At 39.3% G+C, this 22037-nt stretch overlaps 1 protein-coding gene across 2 annotated transcripts; it reads right to left on the bottom strand.

Moving 5' to 3' along the window:
- Window positions 1-1594: 1594 nt before the first annotated feature.
- On the bottom strand, window positions 1595-14116 carry Mcts1 (MCTS1 re-initiation and release factor). 2 transcript variants are annotated; one of them, XM_028893719.2, is made up of 6 exons: window positions 13804-14116; window positions 12484-12636; window positions 11889-11986; window positions 8580-8713; window positions 3075-3142; window positions 1595-1801 (listed from the first exon to the last, which is right to left on the bottom strand). In XM_028893719.2, the coding sequence occupies exons 1-6, from the start codon at window positions 13812-13814 to the stop codon at window positions 1720-1722; spliced, it is 546 nt and encodes a 181-aa protein (XP_028749552.1). In that variant the 5' UTR covers window positions 13815-14116; the 3' UTR covers window positions 1595-1719. The 2 variants fall into 2 exon arrangements, with proteins under 2 accessions (XP_028749552.1, XP_028749551.1); XM_028893718.2 differs by lacking the exon at window positions 13804-14116 and adding an exon at window positions 13162-13762.
- Window positions 14117-22037: the final 7921 nt, after the last annotated feature.

Genomic DNA, 22037 nt, shown 5'->3' with positions numbered 1-22037 from the left:
GGAAATATTAGACATAGAACTTGAAAAGGATATAGGAAGTAAAATATCAGGGCATCTCTACAGGCTAAGAAAGACAAGCTTTTGGTACTGATAAGCATTCTAATTGAGGAAGAATCAGGAAAAATTCTCCAAGCCTTACCCCAACCCAGATGAAATATTATTATCCCAAGTTATCAACCTTTCTTTGCTCTCTGTATTTACCAAGAAACTTCTTGTTTACTAACTGTTCACCCTATGTAGGCCCTTTACTCAAACATATATTTATACTCTGGGAAATCTCCAAGTCTTACATGGTCCATCAGTGGGTAATTGTGTGCCAATCTGAGGATCAGATCTTTATCTGTGTTCACTTATGTTAGTTATATCCTGGGAGGCCCAGCTAGAACAGCCAGCTGCATGATCTCTCTCTCTCTCTCTTTACTATCCACCCTCACCATTTTCACCAACTTCTAACTGTAACAGGGGTCACCACAATCTTGTAAATGTCTGTATCCATCTGAAAAATAAAATCACATGTCAAGATTGGTAAACAACCAAGAGAGATGGCTGAGACACTAGCATAACAAGGTCACTGGGAAGAAAGGCCTTTATCACTAACACTTACAAACAGATTACTGTTCTTTCTATATGTGGCCCATTGTCCTCAGGATAGGAGATAGACATTTTGAAGGGAATATATTGGAACACAAAGATGACAGTTTAAATCTCTCATGGCATGATTTGACTCAAGAGAAGGCACTACAAATGAACCTTAATCTGATGAAACCTGTTTTTACAGGATTACATACTATATATTCCTGTGTACAAGGGACAGTGATACAATGGGAAAAAATAAAGAACATGGGAAATTCCTAAGAAAAAAACTACATTTCTTAAATGATTTAAAAAGATAAAAGAATATGGATTTAATATAGAAACAAATATCAACCAAATACAATATAAGCATATTGTCTCGTCCCTAACTCAAGGAAACAAACAGTTCATAAAACTTGAAAAGAGACAACTGAGGGAGTCTGATGAGTTTAGATAGTTGATCATATTAGAAAATAATGTTTTAAGTATTCTCAGGGTATGTGATTCTATTTTTAAAGACTATCTTTTTAAAGATACATATTACAATAGTTAAAGCTTTGAGAAATAATTGGCTAAGATTTGCTGCACAGTAACTGGTGAGTAGTGAAGAAAACTGAAGCATAGATAAAGGAAGATTGGTCCTAAAGTGAAGCAGGGAGATGAAGGAAGGAAAGTCTGTTATACTATTACCCATAGTTTAGAGCTGTTTGGAACATTCCATAGTGAAATCTAGAACGACAACAACAACACATATACACACACATACACACGGAAACACTGCTGGGTGCCTCTGAATAATGGAATCAAATTCCAAATCTAGCTTCTAGCCCCATAACTAGACAAACTATCTAGGAATCCACCATCAACTGGCAAACACATTTACCAAATCATCTTCTATTGTTAACCTAAATAGGACATTGAGTTGTCTGCTGAGTCACTCACCCGATATCCTTTAATGTCCAAGTTGGCTACCCAATTATAATTTGTGTTTAAGTTAAAATAATTTCTGAAGCTAACAGAATTTTAGCATCCATAGAATTTATTCAGCATAAGCACAGAGGCATTGTCTTCATGCTGTCACACACAGACACAAACACAGATATAACACAATATCCATATTTAGCCCAAGCACATTCCTTTTGAGGCTCATTTATATGTCTTCATATGCCACAGCCCATCATTTAAATAATGGATATTTTCAATGCCAATTCCTTTGTTGACTTTCTCACTGTAAAAAAAATACATAAACAGGTTTTATGAATTTTATAGGCTTATTCATTCATAAGAAACACAATCCAAAGTGTCTTGTTACTTTATAATCACTGAGCAACATGTAGGAAATTTCTTGCTATTATATTATTGTCTGCATTAAACTACAGTACTCTGTGACAGTTTGTGGAGTTTGGGGATTTGGTTGATCTGACTTTTCTTTTAGTTGGCTATTTTTTTTTGTAGTACTACAGAATCAAACCCAGGGCCTCATGCTACACAAGCACTCCACCACCGAGCCACATAATTACTCTTGAAAAATCATATTTAAGTGATTCTAAAGCTGGGTGAGGTAGCACACACCTGTAATCCCAGCACTGGAGAAAGATCAGGAATTCAAGGTCATCCTGAACTGCTTGGTGAGTTCAAGGTCAACCTGGGCTGCAAAAGACCCTGTCTCAAACATTCAAAAAACAGCCAGATATCAGTGGCACACGCCTTTAATCCCAGCACTTTGGAAAGCAGAGGCAGGTGGGTCTCTGTGAGTTCGAGGCCAGCCTGGACTACAGAGTGAGTTCCAGGACAACCAGGGCTACACAGAGAAAACATGTCTGGGGCAGGGGGTGGGCACCAGAAAGTAAATAAAGATACTGACTTTAGCAGTATAATAAGCAATCAAACAGAATGATACCAACAAAATAAGAAAAATAGCAACACTAAATCTCAACGCAAAATTAATAGAATTTCAGTTCTGTATGTTGGAAACATGCTACATTTCTTCTATCACCAGATCAGAATCTAAAAGGGTGAATAATGCTGAACTATATCATTATTCCTTTTTGAGACAGAGTCTCACTTTATAGTTTCAAATCAACCTCTAACTCACTAAGTGCTAGGATTATAGTCATGTGCTATTACACCCAGCAGTATTAGTGTTTTCAAAACTAGCAGTAAAACACACACCCTCTATCACTGATTTAAATCTAGATACTAATACACACCCTCTATCACTGATTTAAATCTAGATACTAAAGAGAAAATCCTAAAGTACCACATACATAGGTATATAACACCTGTTTTGGCACATGTTTCATTTCAAAATGCTTAAGAATGTAACTCTGAAGACAGAATGAGTTGTAACGGCTTCCTAAGTGTTAGGAAAATTAAGAAATGGGTTACTTTGCTTAGCTATTTGTAAGATGTGGTATGAATGACATCAAACTTCACCTATAACTGATGCTGCCTGAGCTACCACTGATATTTCGGTTAAGGGAGCCTAAAGTGAGACTTACATATCTTCTGCAGACATCTTCATGACGCCAACACACAAAGCATGTTGCTTTCCTTCTGCCATGATTGCCTGAAAACAAGCTAAGAAAACTATTTCTCAATTTGGGGAAGGGAAGTGTGAGAAACAGTGATTGTTTTGCCACCTGAGCCCATCTTTTGTTCTCTCCTAGATCACTGATTCCTTAAGAGCAGGAACCTAGGAGTCTTTGGGTACAATGTAAATATCCAATAAATCCTAATTTAATCAATCACTATAGTTTCAAGCCAAATATCAGTACCACACCTCCCTATGAACCAAACCAGAACGCCAGGCAAAAAGAAGATAAAACTTATTGTAGATAAATACTAAAATCTGTGAAATACATATCAATTGTTTTAGTTATTACCACCACCAAATGGTGGCTTTATATAAATAACACATAAGATAATAATTATATACCCAGCTTGACAAGGTACAAGCTGATAATTGCCACACTCAGAAAGTTAGGGAAGGAAAACCATACATTGCAGGAGAGCCTGAGCTGCACAGTTAGTAAGGTCAGTTCTATGTTACATAACAAGACTATCTCAAAAAATATACTTCCATTCTGTTTTGATGAGCCCCTTGTAACAGTTTCAACCTTTATACAATTGAAACAATGATTTTGGTTATCCTTCAAAGCTTCTGTTTTATGCTGCAGTGTTTGTTTTGAGCTCAAATATACACAGAATCTCTCTACTAGTTTTTGCAATTCCTGTAAATCTACTATTTCAAATGAGTGAAACTGCATCTTCAAAAAGGGGTGGAGGGTGGGTGTGATGGTAAAGTTTAGGTACTAGGAAAGTCTTCCAGTCAAGGAAAATTTCAGAACTTAAAACATACCACTGTTTAAATCTATAAACATAAAAGGTAACCTTGTCCTCATAGAATATTTTCTCTACTGATTTTCCAGTGGTTCATTCAGTGTAGCACAAAAATTTGAGCACCTAGTATGTGACTAGTATCTACGTCAATGCAATGTGTATCTAACATATACAACTTATTCTATCCTTTAGGTATAAATACCACAAAAGAGAAAACCTTCTTTTGAGCACAAGGCACAGAATATATATATTTTTTTAAAGATAGTGTCACACTATGTAGCCCTGGCTGCTCTGGTACTATTCTAAAATTCAAAGATCTTCCTGAGTACTAAAAGCATGTACCTACCACTACACCCTGGTATTTTTGTTTTTGAAGCTGGCCTCAAACTAATGGCAATCTTCCTGCCTTAGCCTTCCAAGTGCTGGGATTACAGGTGTAAGCCACCACATTCAGTTAAGACACATCTTTAAATGCATTCCAACACTCCATAGTGATTTCCTTGTTCTCACCAATTATGATTCCTTTTCTCAACCTGAGGCAAATGAACACTCTGTCTATGACATAGCAGAAGATGGACTCCTGTCCTAATGGACAAAAGCCTATTTTATAGATAATATAGATGAAATATTGCTGCAAAATGGAAATGATACAGAATCACTTAGTCCTATTCATGGCATAACTATACCCTTTAAACTGTATGGAGCAGGGGTGCACCTCCATAATATCAGCATCTGGGAGGCTGGGGCAGGATTGTAAATTCAAAACCAGTCTGAACTACCAAGTAAGATCCTGAAATGGAGGGTGGGGAAAGAGGCAAGACACGGTGGCACACACATGTAATCCAGCACTTAGGAAGTGGAGGCAGGAAGATCATCAATAGTTCCAGGCCAGCTTAGGCTGCAAGAGACCCTGTCTCAAAAACAAAACAAAAAAATTGGGTTTCCTCCCTAGACAAAGAAGATAATAGGAGTCATTAAGTATGATCATGGCTTAAAAGAATAGCTTGGCCATATGTGGTGATCACACCCTTACTTCCCATGTTTAAGAGGCAGAAGCAAGAAGATCTCTGTGAATTTGAGGCCAGCCTGGTCTACATAGCAACTTCTCTGCAAGCCAGTGCTACATAGTAAAATGCTGTCTCAAAAAGAATAAAAAGCCCAACATAACAAGCTGTGCTGTACATGAAGACTATTCCTTGATTTGAAGCAGTCTCAATTTGTCATTAGTTCTTCTATTTCTGGTTTGGTTTTGAGCCAAAGTCTCATGTACTCCAGACTGACCTTGAACTCATGACACTTGTCTTGTCTCAGCTTCCCAGGTGGTGGGAATACAGGTGGATACCACTACTTACAGATCCATGTGCATTTCTTTTAAAAAGTTGAATAGGTTATATTGATTTTTTGCTCCTGTGGTTCTTTTCTTTTCTTTTGGTTTGGTTTTTTGAAACAGGGTTTCTCTGTGTAGCTCTGGCTGTCCAGGAACTCACTCTGTAGACCAGTCTGGCCTTGAACTCATAGAAATACTCCTGCCTTTGCTTTCCTGGGTACTAGGATTAAAGGCGAGTGCCACCACTGCCTGCCCCGTGGTTATTTCTTAAGGTCTCACTTTTTCCTTTTTTGAAACTATACTGCAGTATCTCTAAATGCATTTATTTGACCTATTACATTCATTATTAATATCTGCCACCTTCTTTCTAATGAGACCGATAAGAACACAAACTAAGATAGTCAATCTGGGGGCATCTAGTCTTTCCAAATGACGTATATTTAAAAATTCATCCTTAGCCAGGTGAATGCCTTTAATCCCAGCATTTAGGAGGCAGAGACAGATGGATCTCTTTAAAGTAAGCCTGGTTTGTATATAAGTTCCAGGACACCCAGGACAATGTAAGAAAGAACCTGTTTCAAAAAAACAAACAAAAGTCCTAGCCAGATAAAGTGGCTCATGCCTGTGATCCAACACTTGAGAGCTAATGCAGGCAGATCACCAAGAATTCAAGACTAGACTTTCTCAAAAAGAAAAAAAAACCTATTTAAATATTTTCAAGTTAGACATATTAAAATGTTAAAACATTTTCAGAGAGAGAGAGAGTGCTAAGTGGTGATGCTCACTTGTAATCCTAGTATTGGGAAAGCTGAACTAGGAAGATCACTGTGAGTTCAAGGCTAGCATGTGTTGCATATCAAGACTATCTTTAAATATAAAAATACACATTTCTCTTAGAGAAAATATGTTCACAGATCCAAACCAACCGCCTAAATGTCAATTTTTAGGCTGGGTATAGTAATAGATTTGTAAGCCCAGCACTGGGAGGCTGAGAAAGGAAGATTCAAGGCTACCCCGGGCTACCTATCGAGTTCCAGGCTAATCCAAGCTACATAACACAAGATACCCCCCCCAACACACACACACACACACACACAGGCAAAGTAAAAGTGAATTTTTAAAATAAATGTTGAGGACTCTTAGTATTTCTCCTAATACAGAGTTGTTGCTTGAGATGTGAGAAACTGTACCTGTTGCCTCAATTCAGTTCTCTCTTGAATGCTTTTACTCCACTCTATCTGGATAGTTAAACTAAATGTTAAAGTGGCAAGTTCATGTACAAAAGAGGATCCAATCCTATCACCTATAACCTATTCATAATAAAGTTTCAGACTACATCTTGAGTCTGATTATAGGTCATAAACAGGCTGCAATGACACTAGAACTCCTTCATAACTTTTCAATTAGCTTCTATGAATCCACGTAAAATGAAACACAATTTATCATCAAGAAATAAAAAGGGAGGGCAAGATGGTTCAGAAGGTAGAAGTACTTAAGATACAGAACTGATGAGCTGAGTTCTATCCCAAGAACCTATAGCAGAAAGAGAGAATTGACTCCTCAAAGTTGTACTCTTACCTACACACACACACACACACACACACACACACACACACACACACACACACACACACAATAGAACGTTTTTTTAAAGAAATAAAAAAAGAGCTGGGCAGTGGTGGCACACGCCTTTAATCCCAGCACTGGGAGGCAGAGGCAGGCTGATCTCTGTGAGCTCGATGCCAGCCTGGTCTACAAAGTAAGTTCTAGGAAAGGCGCCAAAACTACACAGAGAAACCCTGTCTTGAAAAAAAAAAAAGGTGAATCAGGCATAATAGTATATGCCAGTAATCCCATGACCCATCAATAAGGAGTTCCAGACTAGTGATGGCCACATAGTAAATTCAAGGTCAGTTTAAATAAGACTATCAAAAAAAAAAAAAGAAAGAAAGAAAGAAAAGAAAAGGGAACAGGGAATAGTGGTAAACACCTGTAATCCAGCATCTCAAGAGACAGAGGCAGGATTATAGCAAGGTCAAGGATAGCCTGGGCTACAATAGTAAAATCTAAGCCAGTCAGGGATATATAGTGAGATTCTGTCTCAAGAAAACAAAAGATAGCTGGATATGGTGGCACATACTTTCAAACCCAGCACTTAGGAGGCAGAGTCAGGCAGATCTTTGTGGGTTCAGGGCCAGCCTGATCTACATAAAAATCTCTAGGCCAGGCAAGGATACACAGTAAGACTATCTCAAAAAAAAAAAAGACAGAATGTAATTGTGGGTAAGAGGAATATGATTATAATATGTTATATACATATGTAAAATCGTTTAAAAAAAGATTGAAAAAAGGGAGCCAGCCGATCCCAGCATTCGGGTGGCAGAGGCAAGAGGATCTCTGTAAGTTCAAGCCCAGCCTGTCTACAGAACAAGTTCTGGGACAGCCAATGCTATACAAAGAAACCTTGCCTAGATAAAACAAAGGTGGCGGGGGGGGGGGGGGGGGCAAGAATGGTGGCACATGCCTATAATTACAGAACTTGGAAGGTAGAGGCAGGAAGAGTAGGAGTTCTAGAGCATCCTTGACTACAAGTTTGAGACCACCTTGGGCTATATGAGACACTTTGTCAAAAAGAAAAAAAAAAGAAATAAAAAGGTTGCTTGATTCCAAGTTTATCTCTCACTTCTTTTCAGGGTCAAGAATATGCCTCCTTTAGTCCATCATATAATCCTATAATCTCAACATTTAGGAAGCAGAGGTAGAATTCTGATCAATCTGAGACCAACTTGAGATACATGGTAAATCCTAAACCAGCCTGGACCACATACTGAGTTTGAGGTCCAGCCAAGATTACATAGTAAGACCTTGTCTCAAAAGAGAGAGAGAGAGAGAGAGAGAGAGAGAGAGAGAGAGAGAGAGAGAGAGAGAGAGAGAGAGAGAAGAAGAAAGAAAGAAAGAAAGAAAGAAAGAAAGAAAGAAAGAAAGAAAGAAAGAAAGAAAGAAAGAAAAAGAAAGAAAGAAAGAAAGAGGAAAAAAGAAAAAAATTCATTCAAGGCTGGATGATTTGAGTTTATCTCCCATTTCTCTTTAGCCAAAATTAAAAGTCTCCTTCAACAGGGTGTGGTAGCACATGCCTGTAATCCCCGCACTTGGGAGACTGGGGCAGCAGAAGCACAAGCTCAAGGCTAGCCTTGGCTATAGAATGAGACTACTATTTCTGAAAAAGAAAACTAATAAAAATTAAAAGCATATGTAATATTCTCCTGGATGACAGATCTTTCAGTAATAGCAAGAATCCAATGAACAATTTTCAGTGGTTAAAACCTGGGAAGGATACAACAATAGTATCTACGGCAGCAGGGTAAAGCTTAGCTCCAGGAGAAGTTAAGCCAGGACACATGATATTTGCTCCACTGAGGACAAATTTGATGGCTCCTTTATCAACCTGCTGATGTGGCAAGATAAAAGGATCTACAAGAGAAGAAATAAATTATACAAATTAATATGACTGAAGATTCAAGATAATGGCAAAGAACATAAACAAGTGTTTTCCAAAATTACAGTACTCTTATTATTGCAAAATAAAAGCCAAAGTACAGTCCTAACTGAGAAAGTGGATAAATATTTTCAAGAAAAGAGTATAGGAATACACATCCTAGTAGAGTGCTTCAAAGCTTCATTTAGAACGACTTAGCAGCATGCATTAAAAACCTTGAAAAGGGGTTGGGGATTTAGCTCAGTGGTAAAGCGCTTGCCTAGCAAGCGCAAGGCCCTGGGTTCAGTCCTCAGCTCTGATAAAAAAGTAACAAAAAAGCCTTGAAAAGAGTTCTACTCTTTGATCCAGTAACTCTACTTCTGAATCTGTCCTAAAGAATACAGAGGGAAAGCCAGGCGGTGGTAGTGTATGCCTTTAATCCCAGCACTTGGGAGGCAGAGGCAGGCAGATCTCTGTGAGTTCAAGGCTAGCCTGGTCTACAGAGCAAATTCAAGGACAACCAGAGCTCTTACACAGAGAAAACAAACCAAAAAAAAAAAAAAAAAAGAATACAGAGGGATGTGCAGTATGTAGAAAGATTTGTTCCAACACTGACATAAAACAGAAATAAACTGAGATGGATCACAATGTCTAAAAAAATGAGGTAAGATACAAACAATTTAAGATATGTCTATAAGAATAGTATTTAAAGCTGGGCGGTGGTGGTGGTGGTGGTGGTGGTGGTGGTGGTGGTGGTGGTGGTGGTGGTGGTGGTGGTGCATGCCTTTGATCCCAGCGCTCAGGAGGTAGAGCCAGGCAGATCTCTGGGAGTTTAAGGCTAGCCTGGTCTACAGCGCAAGATCCAGGACAGGACAAGCACCAAAACTACACCGAGAAACCCTGTCTCGAAAAACAAAAAACAAAACAAAAGAGTAGTGTTTAAGTCTACAATAAACCATGCTTTTGGAAAATACTTAATGGCTGGAAAATGTTTACAAAACAACATGTCAATGAAAACAGCAGAAATAAAACACTATCAAAAAGATCAGTGGCCAGGCATGGTATCACAAGCCTTTAATTCTGGTACTCAGGAGGCAGAGGCAGATCTCTGAGTGTGAGGCCAGCTTGGTCTACAGAGTTAGTCCAGGACAGCCAGGGCTACACACAGAGAAACCCTGTCTTAAAAAAATGAAAAAAAGAAAATCCGTGGTTACTAGAAAGAGAAAGGGTGAACAGGTAGACTACAGGGGATATAATTTATACTGTATGATAGTGAACAGTAGATACTTGACATTATGGATCTGGCAAACCACATAGAATTGTATAAAAAGAACTTTTATGACTATTAATGTTATCAGTAGTGATTCACCAACTGCAAGTGCCTATGATTTTCCAATGCAGAATCTTAATAGAGAAAACTAAGTAGCAAAGAAGCCAATTTTAAAAGAACAAAAAAGGTTGTGCTTAGCAGTATAGTGCCTGCCTAGCATGCACAAGGTCCTGGGTTCAATCTCCAGCACAAAATAAAACAAAACTGAAAGTGTTTGTATACAACATAGGAAAGAAAGTGGATAAGAGTATACCAATGTACTGAACATAGTTAACTCTGGATTACAGCAATACACTTGCTTATTAGTTTCCTATTCCTGTGATTTCCCACATTTAAGTGCATATATTATTTTTGTAATCTTAAAAGAAAGTATCTATGTGTGTATACCAATAACTTATAAACCAACAAAGAATTTCTAGAGGCTTTCACATGATGACAGCTTAGGGGTTTGTTTTGTTTTTTAAGATTTATGTAGGTATGTATTTTAGGTATATGGGTGTTTTGTCTGCATGTATGCACACCAGAAGAGGGCATGAGATCCATGGGACTACTGTCAGACAGTTGTGAGCCATCATTTGGGTACTGGGAATTGAACTCAGGACCTCTGGAAGAGTAACCAGTACTCTTAATTGCTAAACCGTCTCTCTAGCCCCTAGATGAATTTGTAAGCTTCTCTAAGTTCCCAGTAACCAGGTATGGTGGCACAGCTTTATAATCCCAGCACCTAGGAGGTAGAGGTAGGAGAATTAGAAGTACAAAACCAGCCTTGGTTACCTAGTGTTTGTCTCAAAGAACAATAACTTATTCCCACTGCATCAGAATTTAATTTCTATCTTAATCTAAAAAAATCAATGCTTAATTGAATAATTATAATTAGTTTTATAAATATTAAAATTTCACCCCCATAAAGATTTGCCAAACAGTTTTACTACTCCTGACCTCTGTAACACCAGGCAATTAAAAATTTATCTCCTTGTGATTTAATGAATTTGGTTTTTACAAAGAGATAAATTCAATCACCACTGCCCATCATTAATAGAGCCTATAAGTCACTAGTTTTCCTACTGCCTCCTGAAAATACCAAACTAAAAAGCAAAAATTTTAGTTCCCATTTGAAAAGTTCTTGCTCATTGGAATTATATCTTCCTTCAACTTTTTGTAATATGTATGCATGAAATCAACATTATTTGATTTCATGACATCTGTTCGTGTACTCAGTCAGTAATAAATGGGAATCCCACATTTACCCAATGCTTTTCCATACACAGAATTATGTCTATTAGGGAACTCTAATAACAAACTTAAAATGAAAATCTTCCAAGCCTTTATCAGTTTATGTTTACAATTACATACTGGTCTATTCTTCCAACTACAATGAGGACAGGGGACTTTGTCTGTCTTTGCTTACAATCGCACTTCTTAGTAACTAGCCCCTAGTGCCAACCATATAAAAAGTTCACTAGATAATCACTGAATTAATATTTCTGGGGCCTTTGTTTGGGGACAGGGTATCACCTAGTAGCCCAGATTAGCCTCAAAATTGTGCCAATCTCTTGTCTCAGCTTCTCAAGTTCTGTGAATACATATGTGAGTCTCCACACCAAGCTTTTATTGAATGGGTAAACTAATGAATGCTTTTTTGTAGGGAGAGGGCTTTCTATAATACATAAGAGAATTTGCATTTTTCAGACTTACAACAAGATGAGGATCCACTTTACTTTTATATTCCTTATTACTTAGCACTACTAAATAAACTATCAAAAGTCACTTTCCACTCCTATAATTTTCAACTACTTTTGTGTATTTTTATATTCCCAATGCATATTTCTAACAAGACTTACATTTATGAAGTAATCTTAAGGTTGGATAAAAAGGCCCTTCTCTTTGTCTAAAAAACAGTAATTCCCCATTTACTGTAAGGATTTCTATGTGTTCATGGCTGTAAGAGAAATGTCACAAAGTACCAAGTTAGCTATTTTCCTTCAAAAATGAATGTAAGTCAAACATCCTATAAAAATTATAGCCACATACAAGGATACATTAAGCTTATTAATCCAGTAAAGACCCTGACCAAAAAATACCTGTCTAGTAGAGAAGACAGAGAGGAAATATGACCAGCTACAGCCAATTTAATTCCACATTTTATTACTGAAATTCCATTGTCAAGTAATAAATCTGTCAAGAGTAAACTGAAATCCAATTATAGATAAAAACAAGTCTTTGATAAGACAAAGTATCATAAAAAAGATACACATTTTTCATATATGTAGATAAGATTTGAAAATAGAAATAAGACAAGTTCAGAATGAATTCTGTCTATTCTCATCATTAGTCTATCAATAGCTAATGCAGAAATAATTCCACTTAGAATGAGAACAATCTAACCTCTAATGTTCAGCTACTCTCATTTTTACATGGAGAAAAACAAGGACTTACCATCGGACAATTTTCACAGGATCTTTCTTAGGCATGATTTGATTAAGCCATGGTTCAATACCTGGAAATTGCTCTATCAATTGATTTTTAATACCCTTAATAACCGAGGTTTTCAACTGGATGCAGTTGGACACATTTTCTTTTTCATCAAATCTGGCAAATGATTTTTTTCAAGGAAAAAAAAGTCATTGCTAAGCAAAAGAATCAGAAAATCTAGAAGTAAGGTTCTAATTAATTATTCCCAAGCAAGTACTCATACCTAAAATAATTATAAATTGTTTTTAAAATACCAATTTCCATTTGTCTTATACAAAACCAACGTTTTAAGATAGTATTAGAATAAACTGCCATGCATGTGATGCAATTAATGGGGGCAGAGCAATTGTTATGCTGGAATCTGTTATCAGCTACACAAATGTCTTTTACTGAAAATTCTTGCTCAAAGGAAAAAAAAATACAGACTCCCACCCATAATAAAAATCTATGTTTTTTTTTTAATCTAAACGAAACTTCACACATGAAAATACAAAAGACCAACCCAAAAGAACAAAAGAATGAGCCCTGGCAGGTTACGTAGTCTGCAGAGTTTTTCTGTTTTTGTTTTTGTTTTAAGGAATGGTGATGATAATTTTAAGAACTGTATCAAGATTTGCTCAAATTTTCATGCACAAAACCCACCTTCCTTTTCCCATGTTCCCCCCTTGCCTTTTGCGTCTATCAAATCTGAAAGACAAACCCACTGGGTAGGTTTCCAAAGAATTTTGTCTTCCTTACACTGACTAGCACACAGGGCTATCACGTTTTTAAGACAAGGTTAATCTGGCAGCTAAGCAATAGGTTTGACAGGCTGCTTGCTTCCTGTCACCCAGACTCCTTCGCTGCCATGACCCAGGAAGTCAAGCCTTCCCCTTTTCAGTTCATAACTAATAAACATATGGTAGTGAGTGCAGGGCTCTCCTCTCAGCTAAGGAGGATGTGCCCCTAAATCACAATGCAAGGATGTGATTGGTAGACACCTAGGAATGGAGACAGCACTGCCGGAGGGGGCAGAACAGGGTTAAGGAGACAGAAAATGGGAGTGGGAGAGCCAAACCCCGATTGAAGACTAAAGATGAAAAGCTTAAAGAAGTGTTCCAAGTCCTGAGTGAGAGCATACTATTAAAAGGCAAACAAACAAACAAACAAAAAACCCAAAAAAACTTAGGGAGTCAGGATGGCAGGGGCGGGGGAGAGAAAGAGGACCTTTGCTCTCGCCCTCTTCCCCACCCCCACCCCCACCGCCTTTGTGAGCAGCCCATGGAGGCCACAGCGTGTCCTTACTTCTTGAACATGATCCAAGGTGAAGGGGACGACGATAGGGAAGGGCCCGGAATGGGAAGGAAATGGAATTAGGAAGGGTCCGGCACGAGGAAGGCCGGCACTGACAGTCGGATCTGCTGTCGTTATCCGGAAGGCGAACACACTATGCGCTTTACGGCCCTCAGCGAAATCTGACTACTTCCGCTCCTCTCAACTCCACGTTGACGCTTTTGTCGCCTCCTTTTGAGTAACAGCTTACTCTCCATTGGGGATAGCCGAAAGGGCGGGACTTCAGAAAAGATCAAGCAATTCTTTCTGGTTGCTGAAGAGAAGAACGGAGGAGGGCGGGAATCAATCAAAGCAGTAGCGTCAGTTACGGGTTCCTTAAAGGGTCAAGATTCTTCGGTCTCTTTGTTGCTACATACTACTATACCAAATACTTTGCAATGACAATGGTTTTTGTTTCCTGCCTCAGGCAACCTAGTGAATTGGTGCTTACTAAGCAGCACAAACCTAGGCGAACCTCATAGCTTCATGTTAAAATAATGGCAAAGTTGTCGGGTTCAGCAAATAAAATTACAAGACACCTAGTTAAATTTGAATTTCAAATAAAGTGAGCATCTTTTAGTGCAAGTATATCTCATCTACGTTTTGAACATGCTTATGCTAAGAACTACTTGTTTATATGAATTTAATTGAACAACCTATTTTTTATCTGATAGCCCTAATCATTAGACAGTGAAGTGTTATAGAATTAACAAATAAGTCACCAGGTTGCTGTCCCCTGCTTCACTGTGATACTTAGAAACTGAACTACAAATAGAATGTAGCAGAGCATGGTGGTGCACACCTTTAATCCCAGCACCTGGGAGGCAGAGGCAGGCAGATCTCTGAGTTCAAGGCCAGCCTGACCTACGGAACTAGTTCAGGGACAGCCAGGGCGACACAGAGAAACCCTTTCTCATAAAACAAACAACAACAAAAAAAGTGCAATTTCGTGCCAGACATGGTTAACACATGTCCGAAAATCACAGCACTTGAAGGGCTGGAGGAGGCTTGAGACCCCGTCTCAAAAAGCAAACAAAACAGAAATTTTAAAATAAGGTAATTTCCTGGCCGGGCGGTGGTGGCGCACGCCTTTAATCCCAGCACTCGGGAGGCAGAGCCAGGCGGATCTCTGTGAGTTCGAGGCCAGCCTGGGCTACCAAGTGAGCTCCAGGAAAGGCGCAAAGCTACACAGAGAAACCCTGTCTCGAAAAACCAAAAAAATAAAAATAAAAAAAAATTAAAAAATTAAAATAAAATAAGGTAATTTCCTTAAAGAATAAAAAGACCTCTGGGCCAGTAATAATAGTCATAATCTAAATGAAAAGATAAAGAAATCCATTTTGCTGAGTCCTAATGATACTCTGCTATACTCATAGATGGGAGTCTAGAATAATCATCATCAGAGAGGCTTCACCCACAGCAACTGATAGGAGCAGATGCAGAGACCCACAGCCAAACATTAGGCAGAGCTTAGGGAATTCTGCATAAGAGGGGAAGAAAGGGTGTGTAGGAGCCAGAGGGGTCAAGACACCACAAGAAAATGGCCCCCAGAATCAACTAACCAGGGCTCATAGGGTCTTACAGAGACTAAAGCGACTATCAGGAAGCCTGTATAGGACTGACCTAGGTCCTCTGTATATATGTTATGGCTGTGTAGCTTGGTGGTTTTGGTGGGACTCCTAACAGTAAGAGCAGGGTCTATTTATGACTCTTTTGCTTGCTTTTGGAACCCTTTTCCTCCTACTGGGTTGCCTAGTCTAGCCTTGATATGAAGGTTTGTGCCTAGTCATTTTGTAATGTGTTATGCCATGTTTGTTTGATATTCCTGAAAGGCCTGCTAATTTCTGAAGGGAAACAGAAGAGGAGTGGGGAGGGGATAAGGGAGGGGTAAACTGTGGTCAGGATGTAATATAAGAGAAAAAATTAAATTTAAAAAGAAAGAAGAAAAAATACATTTTGCTTGTGTGATTTTTTTTTTTTTTTAGTCAGGACTTCGATGTATATCCCCAGCTGGCCTTAGAACTCCTTATGTTGATCAGGTTGGCCTCAAAATCAGATATCCACCTGCGTCTACCTCCCTAGTACTGGGATTAAAGATGTGTGCCACCACACTCAACTTTGTATAATTTCTTAAAAAATTTTTTCTAAGAAAACAAAATTATGCTTCGAAAGAAAGATTAAGAAAGAGGAAGCATGGTGGGGATTAAAGACTAAACAGGCACTACTTAATATGTGAAACACAGGAACCTGTAAGACAAACATAGCAGTCTATCTAGGAACAAATATTCTAGTCCTCAATGGGGAGGTAAACCTTTAAAGTATTCCAACAAATGTAGTATGCATTTAAATTGTTTCATTGTTTGTAACTGGTGGTTAATATGCCTACCTTGTCCTGATTCTATGGTACCAACAATCTTTGTTTAATAACTTAATATTTTCAAATCAAATCTGCATGAAAAAATTGTTTGTCTTTGTAAATTAATAATTTGGTTATTCTGGTTTACACATCAGTCTTATGTGAATATCCTCAGTATGAATCTGCATTACTAACATCAATAAATATGGAAGGATTTGGAATATTGGGTTTATGAACATGCAAAACTGAAGCCGAGAGCCTAGCATGGTGGCCTGTGGGGATACAGTGGTTGGCTCTGTCCTCTGCTCCTCAGGCAAGTTTATTAGGGTACAAAATATATCAAAACCACAGTAGCCCATACATGTAATCCTGGCACTAGCAAAGCATGGAAGTTGAGACAGGAAGATGGAGAGTTCAATGGCAGCTTGACTACAAAATGAAACTCTGTCTCAAAAAAAAATGAGGCTAATGAGCTTCTTGCCAAATATTATTATTCCTCACCTAGCAATTCTCATGCCACTCCAGGAGCCTGCCATTTAACAACAAATACATTGTCAACAGCAAGAAACAGCCATTACTGAGTAGTTTAACGTTAGCGAAAATAGATAATTTGCATTAGAATTTATACAGATGCTCTTTAAGATGGGATTATAAACCCATAAACCCACTCTATACATTGAAAATATCATTAAGTTGAAAGTGTGTTCAATACACCTACCCTAACAAGCAGCATAACTTAGCAAAACAGAACACTATCTAGAGAGAATTGGTTGTTTCCCATCAGTATCATGACTGGCTGGGAGAGATGGGCTTTACTGTTGCTACCCAGCCTAGCAAAACAATACACTCACTAAACCAGAAAAAGATCAAACTTCAATGTTTCTACTGAATACTTACTATTTTTGCATCCACCATCAAACCATTGGGGTAGCTGCATGTGGCAAATTTGTATTTAATAAGTACATGTTCTACAAGCAAATCGGAGTTAATTTATTGGACAAAGAAATTAGGAATAAATTAGCCAGGCATAATGGCACAAGCCTTTAATCCTAGCACTTTGGAGGGAGAGGCAGATGAATCCCTGAGTTCCAGGTCAGCCTGGTCCACAATGTGAAATCTAGGATAGCCAGGACTACACAGAGAAACACTGTCTCAAAAAATAAATTTAAAAAATTAGTAAATAAGTGGACAAGTTTATTAATTTTTTGAACTTTTTGTTTGAAAAATGTACTAATGCGACTAGAGTGGTGTTTCCCCAGTTAAAAGTACTGACTACTCTTCCAGAGGACCTGAGTTTGATTTCCAGAACCCATGTAACAGATCATAACCACCTATAACTCCAGTCCTAGGGGGTCCAATGCCCTATTTTTGCCTCCATGAGCATCAGGTATGCAGGCAGCCAGAACACCCATACACATAAGGAATAAAATAATAATTTAAAAACTACTACTTTTACTTATTCAAAAGTATTATGCCAAAAATTTATATTACTAAAAAAATAACTCCCCCCCCATGCAGTCAGTCTCTTGCTAGAGCTGGTACCATGTATTGCCAGTGCCCAGTCAATGGAATTTTTCTTTTGTTTTGGGCTTTGGGTTTTGGAACATTTTGTACGTGAGTAGTGGTGGTACTGGGGATGGAACCCAAGATATTGTGCATTCTGGGCAAGTACTCCATCACTGAGCTACATTCTCATTCCTCTTTTCCTATTTTTTAAATTTTGAGATAGAGTCTCACTAAGTTGCCCAGGCTAGCCTTGAATTTGAGATCTTTCTCCCTCAACTTCCTGAGTATCTGAGATTACAGGCCAGTGCTGTCAGGCTGGGAGTGGTAGTTGTTGCTTGGTTGCTTATAGTTTTTTGTTTGGTTTTTTTTTGGTTTGTTTGTTTGTTTGTTTTGTTTTGTTTTTAGAGACAGGGGTTCTCTGTGTAGCTTTGGAGCCTTTCCTGGAACTCACTCTGTAGACCATGCTGGCATCGATCTCACAGAGATCTGCCTGCCTCTGCCTCCCGTGTGCTAGGATTAAAGGCATGTGCCACCACTGCCCTGCGGTTGCTTATAGTTTTATTGTTCTTGTGTTCTTGTTGTTGTTGTTATTGATGTTGTTGTTTGAGGTAGACCCTTACTCCTTGGCTGACCTGAAATTCACCAAGTAGCTCAGACAGACCCCAAAACATGGCAATCCTCCTGCTCATCCTCCCAAGTGCTGGAATTCAGTGGCACAGCACATACCTAATACGTGTCATGTATACACACCCACCCCACCCTCACACTCATGCTGTATCATTAGTTACCAAATGGGACTTGAAAGAATTGTTTCTTTCTTCTGTCCTTGCTTCCTCTGTCTGGGACAGATAGAGGTTTCTGTGCATCACTCCAGAAAAAAAAAAAACAGTGTTATGTGCATTATAATAATGAAATGGATTATAGTTTTCCAAGATTATGTTTTGGAGTTTGCTCCTGAGAAAGAATTATTATATTTATTTACTTATTGTGTGTGTCATGTGCTCATGTGCATACCAGTGTGTATGTGGGCAGAGGGCATCTGGTAGGAGTCAGATCTTCCCTTCTGCCATTGGGACCTGGGAATCAAACTCATGTGATCAGGTTTAGCATAAGCATCTTTAACTGTTTAACCATCTTGTTGGCCCAGAACTCACCTTTAACTCAATCATTGCTATAACAAACCAGTGCCACAGAGGATATATTTCAAAATATCTTCAAAAATTACACAGGGCTACCCTGTCTTGGAAAAATAATATTGAAGTAATGATGACTCGCCCCTGTAAGTGCAACACTTGAGAGGTAGAAGGAAGAGGATCACAAGTCTAAAGCCAGCCTAAGCTATGAGACTATCTCAAAAATTCGAAAAGAAAAATTAAAAATGAACTTCCAAGCCAGATGGGGTGGTATAGGCCTGTAATGGCAGCACTCAAGAGGATGAATCCTTGCTGTTTCAAGGACACCCTGGGCAATACAGTGAGATAGTATCTTAACAAAACAACCCAACCCTGAAAATTAAGTTTCATTTATTCATGTCATAAACAGTTATAAAGTTCTTTTATGCCTTTGATATACATGATCTCTGTCCTATAATTTATAGATAAATTATAATATCTTATTTTACAAGGACCCTCAATGTCTACATAGGACAGGACACAATCCCCCAGCCAATCATGTATTTTACTATAAGCTATAATAAGCATTAAGCATGTCACAGTTGTGTTTGTTCACTTAAGGTTTTGAAAGTGGTTTACAGAGTCATTTGATACAACTCTCTAAAGTGCAACCCAGGGAAGTACTTCTTAAGCGATAAGCATAGCACCAGACCCTGTAAAGAGTCTAGGAAAGAAAGGTTTTCTTAGGAAATAGGGCACAGATTTGAACAGTGGAGAGGCTGCTTTCACTGCAAGAAAGAACTGAGCCACTGCCAGACCCTTGCTGGGCCTCCCGTCTCTCAGAATCTATAGCCTGTGAAGTCTCCTCGTAGGCTCATATTTCCCACAGACTGCCTCTCAGCCTTCTACTTTAGAGGCAGCTGAACCCTGGCTTTATGTCCCCCACTAGATCAAAACACACCTAAGGCCGGGCGGTGGTGGCGCACGCCTTTAATCCCAGCACTTGGGAGGCAAAGCCAGGCGGATCTCTGTGAGTTCGAGGCCAGCCTGGGCTACCAAGTGAGTTCCAGGAAAGGCGCAAAGCTACACAGAGAAACCCTGTCTCGAAAAACCAAAAAAAAAAAAAAACACACCTAAGAATCACAACACTCCTCCCCAGAGCCCCCCACCAACTCTAAAAAGCATAAGTGAGAAAGTACATTAGTACTTCTTGTCCAGATCTTCCTATACCAAGCAACATACGTAACATCCATGAAATAAACAACTCGCACCTCTAGTCTTAAACACAGCTCCATTTGGAGACTGGAGAGTTCCTCCTATCTATCAAAAGACTATCAGGACTCACCAAACAGCAAGACTGGTGATGAGCCAAACTCACTAAGCCTCACTCACACCCGTTTTCTTCTATCACTGCCAAACATGAAAACACCCAGTCTGACTTGTTGGGACTGTCAGCAAGTTGCTTTTTCCCCTCTTTTTCTTGGAGAATTTCACACAATGCCCACTCCTCCCCAAAACTCCTCCCTGATTCATACCTCCCTCCCTGCCACCCATCCCCACCAATTTTCTGTCCTCTTTAAAAAAAAAATACTAATTAACTCTAGTTTGTGCTGCCTGTTCTCTCCTGGGTGGGGGCCATCCCCTGGAGCCTGGTTGATGTACCAGGGGGCACACCCTTAAAGAAAACTGACTCTTTCTCCCCCAGAAGTTATCAGTTGTCCATAGGCCTCAGTTAAGTGTGAGGACTCATGAGCCCCTTTCCACTCCGTCCTAGACTGTTGATTAGCTTGATCCTGTGCGGGTCTTGTTGAGTCAACTACAGATGCTGTGAGTTCCTGAATTCAGTAGTCTGTCAGGTTCAGAAGATATGACTTTTCTCCTGTCCTCGCCAACCTCTGGCTCTTACAATCTTTCTGTCCCCTCTTCCATTATGTTCACTGAGCCTTCTAGAAAGGGTAAATATAGATACCCCATTTATGGCTGAACACTCCATTGCCACTTAGTCTCTACACTTATACCATTTATGAGTTTCTGTGTTAACCACTGTTCACTGCCCAAAGAAACAGCATGGGCAAGGCCTAAGAGTAACATGGAAAAAAATGAATTTAGAGCTGGGCGGTGGCATCACATGCCTTTAATCCCAGCACTGGGGAGGCAGAGGCAGGTGGGATCTCTGTGAGTTCGAGGCCAGCCTGGTCTACAGAGTGAGTTCTAGGACAGCCAAGACTGTTTCACAGAGAAACCCTGTCTTGAAAAGAAGAAGAAGAAGAAGAAGAAGAAGAAGAAGAAGAAGAAGAAGAAGAAGAAGAAGAAGAAGAAGAAGAAGAAGAAGAAGAAGAAGAAGAACTTAGAGAGCAGTTTGATACTATGTCCATTTAGCAGGTTCACCCCTGGGGCCTTGTTAATCCTCCAACTGTTGTGAGGGTCTTAGGTGATGAGGTAGTTATCTAGGGGTACAGGTAGGTTGGTCTGGTGGGACGGACAAAGAATTGTATTCCCTGGAGAAAAGATTGAGGCAGGAAAGTGAAGGGGCAATTGGAGAAGGGCCACTGAAAGGGAGTGACATCTAGAAATCTGAGGAATAGGGACAGTTGCAACCTCCTGAGGGGAGAGGGTGGGATAACCCCCAAAGCAAGAAGCCGCTCTTCTTAAAGGGGCCAGTCCCTGTTTTCAACAGATTCCCCAAGTTACCCTAACCCTCCTTCCAACTACAGGTTTTTAGCCAGATTTACAGTACCAGATATGTATTTTCTCCTGTGGAATGGGTCTTAAGTCCAATTAGAAAGCAGTTGCTTATTCCCATGTCTTAGTTAGGGCTTCTATTGCTTCGACAAAACACCATAATTAAAAAGCAAGTTGGGGAGGAAAGGAATTATTTCAACTTACACTTCAATGTAAACAGTCCATCACTGAGGGAAGTCAGGACAGGAACTCAAACAGGGTAGGGTAGGAACCTGGAGGCAGAAGCTGGTGCAGAGGGCATGGAGGGGAGCTGCTTACAGGCTTGTTCTTCTTGGCTTGGTCAGACTGTTTTCTTATAGAACCCAGGACCACCAACTCAGGGGTGGCCCCACCCACAATGGGCTGGGCTCTCCCACATCAATCATCAGTCAAGAAAATGCCCTATAGGCTTGCCTACAGTCCAATCTTAGGGAGACATTTTCTCAATTGATGTCCTCTCCTCTCAGATAACTCTAGCTTGTGTCAAGTTGTCATAAAGCTAGCCAGCACAT

This window comes from Peromyscus leucopus, chromosome X, assembly GCF_004664715.2.
Source record: "Peromyscus leucopus breed LL Stock chromosome X, UCI_PerLeu_2.1, whole genome shotgun sequence".
NCBI classification, from domain to species: Eukaryota; Metazoa; Chordata; class Mammalia; order Rodentia; family Cricetidae; genus Peromyscus; species Peromyscus leucopus.
This window is presented reverse-complemented; position numbering and strand designations above follow the sequence as displayed.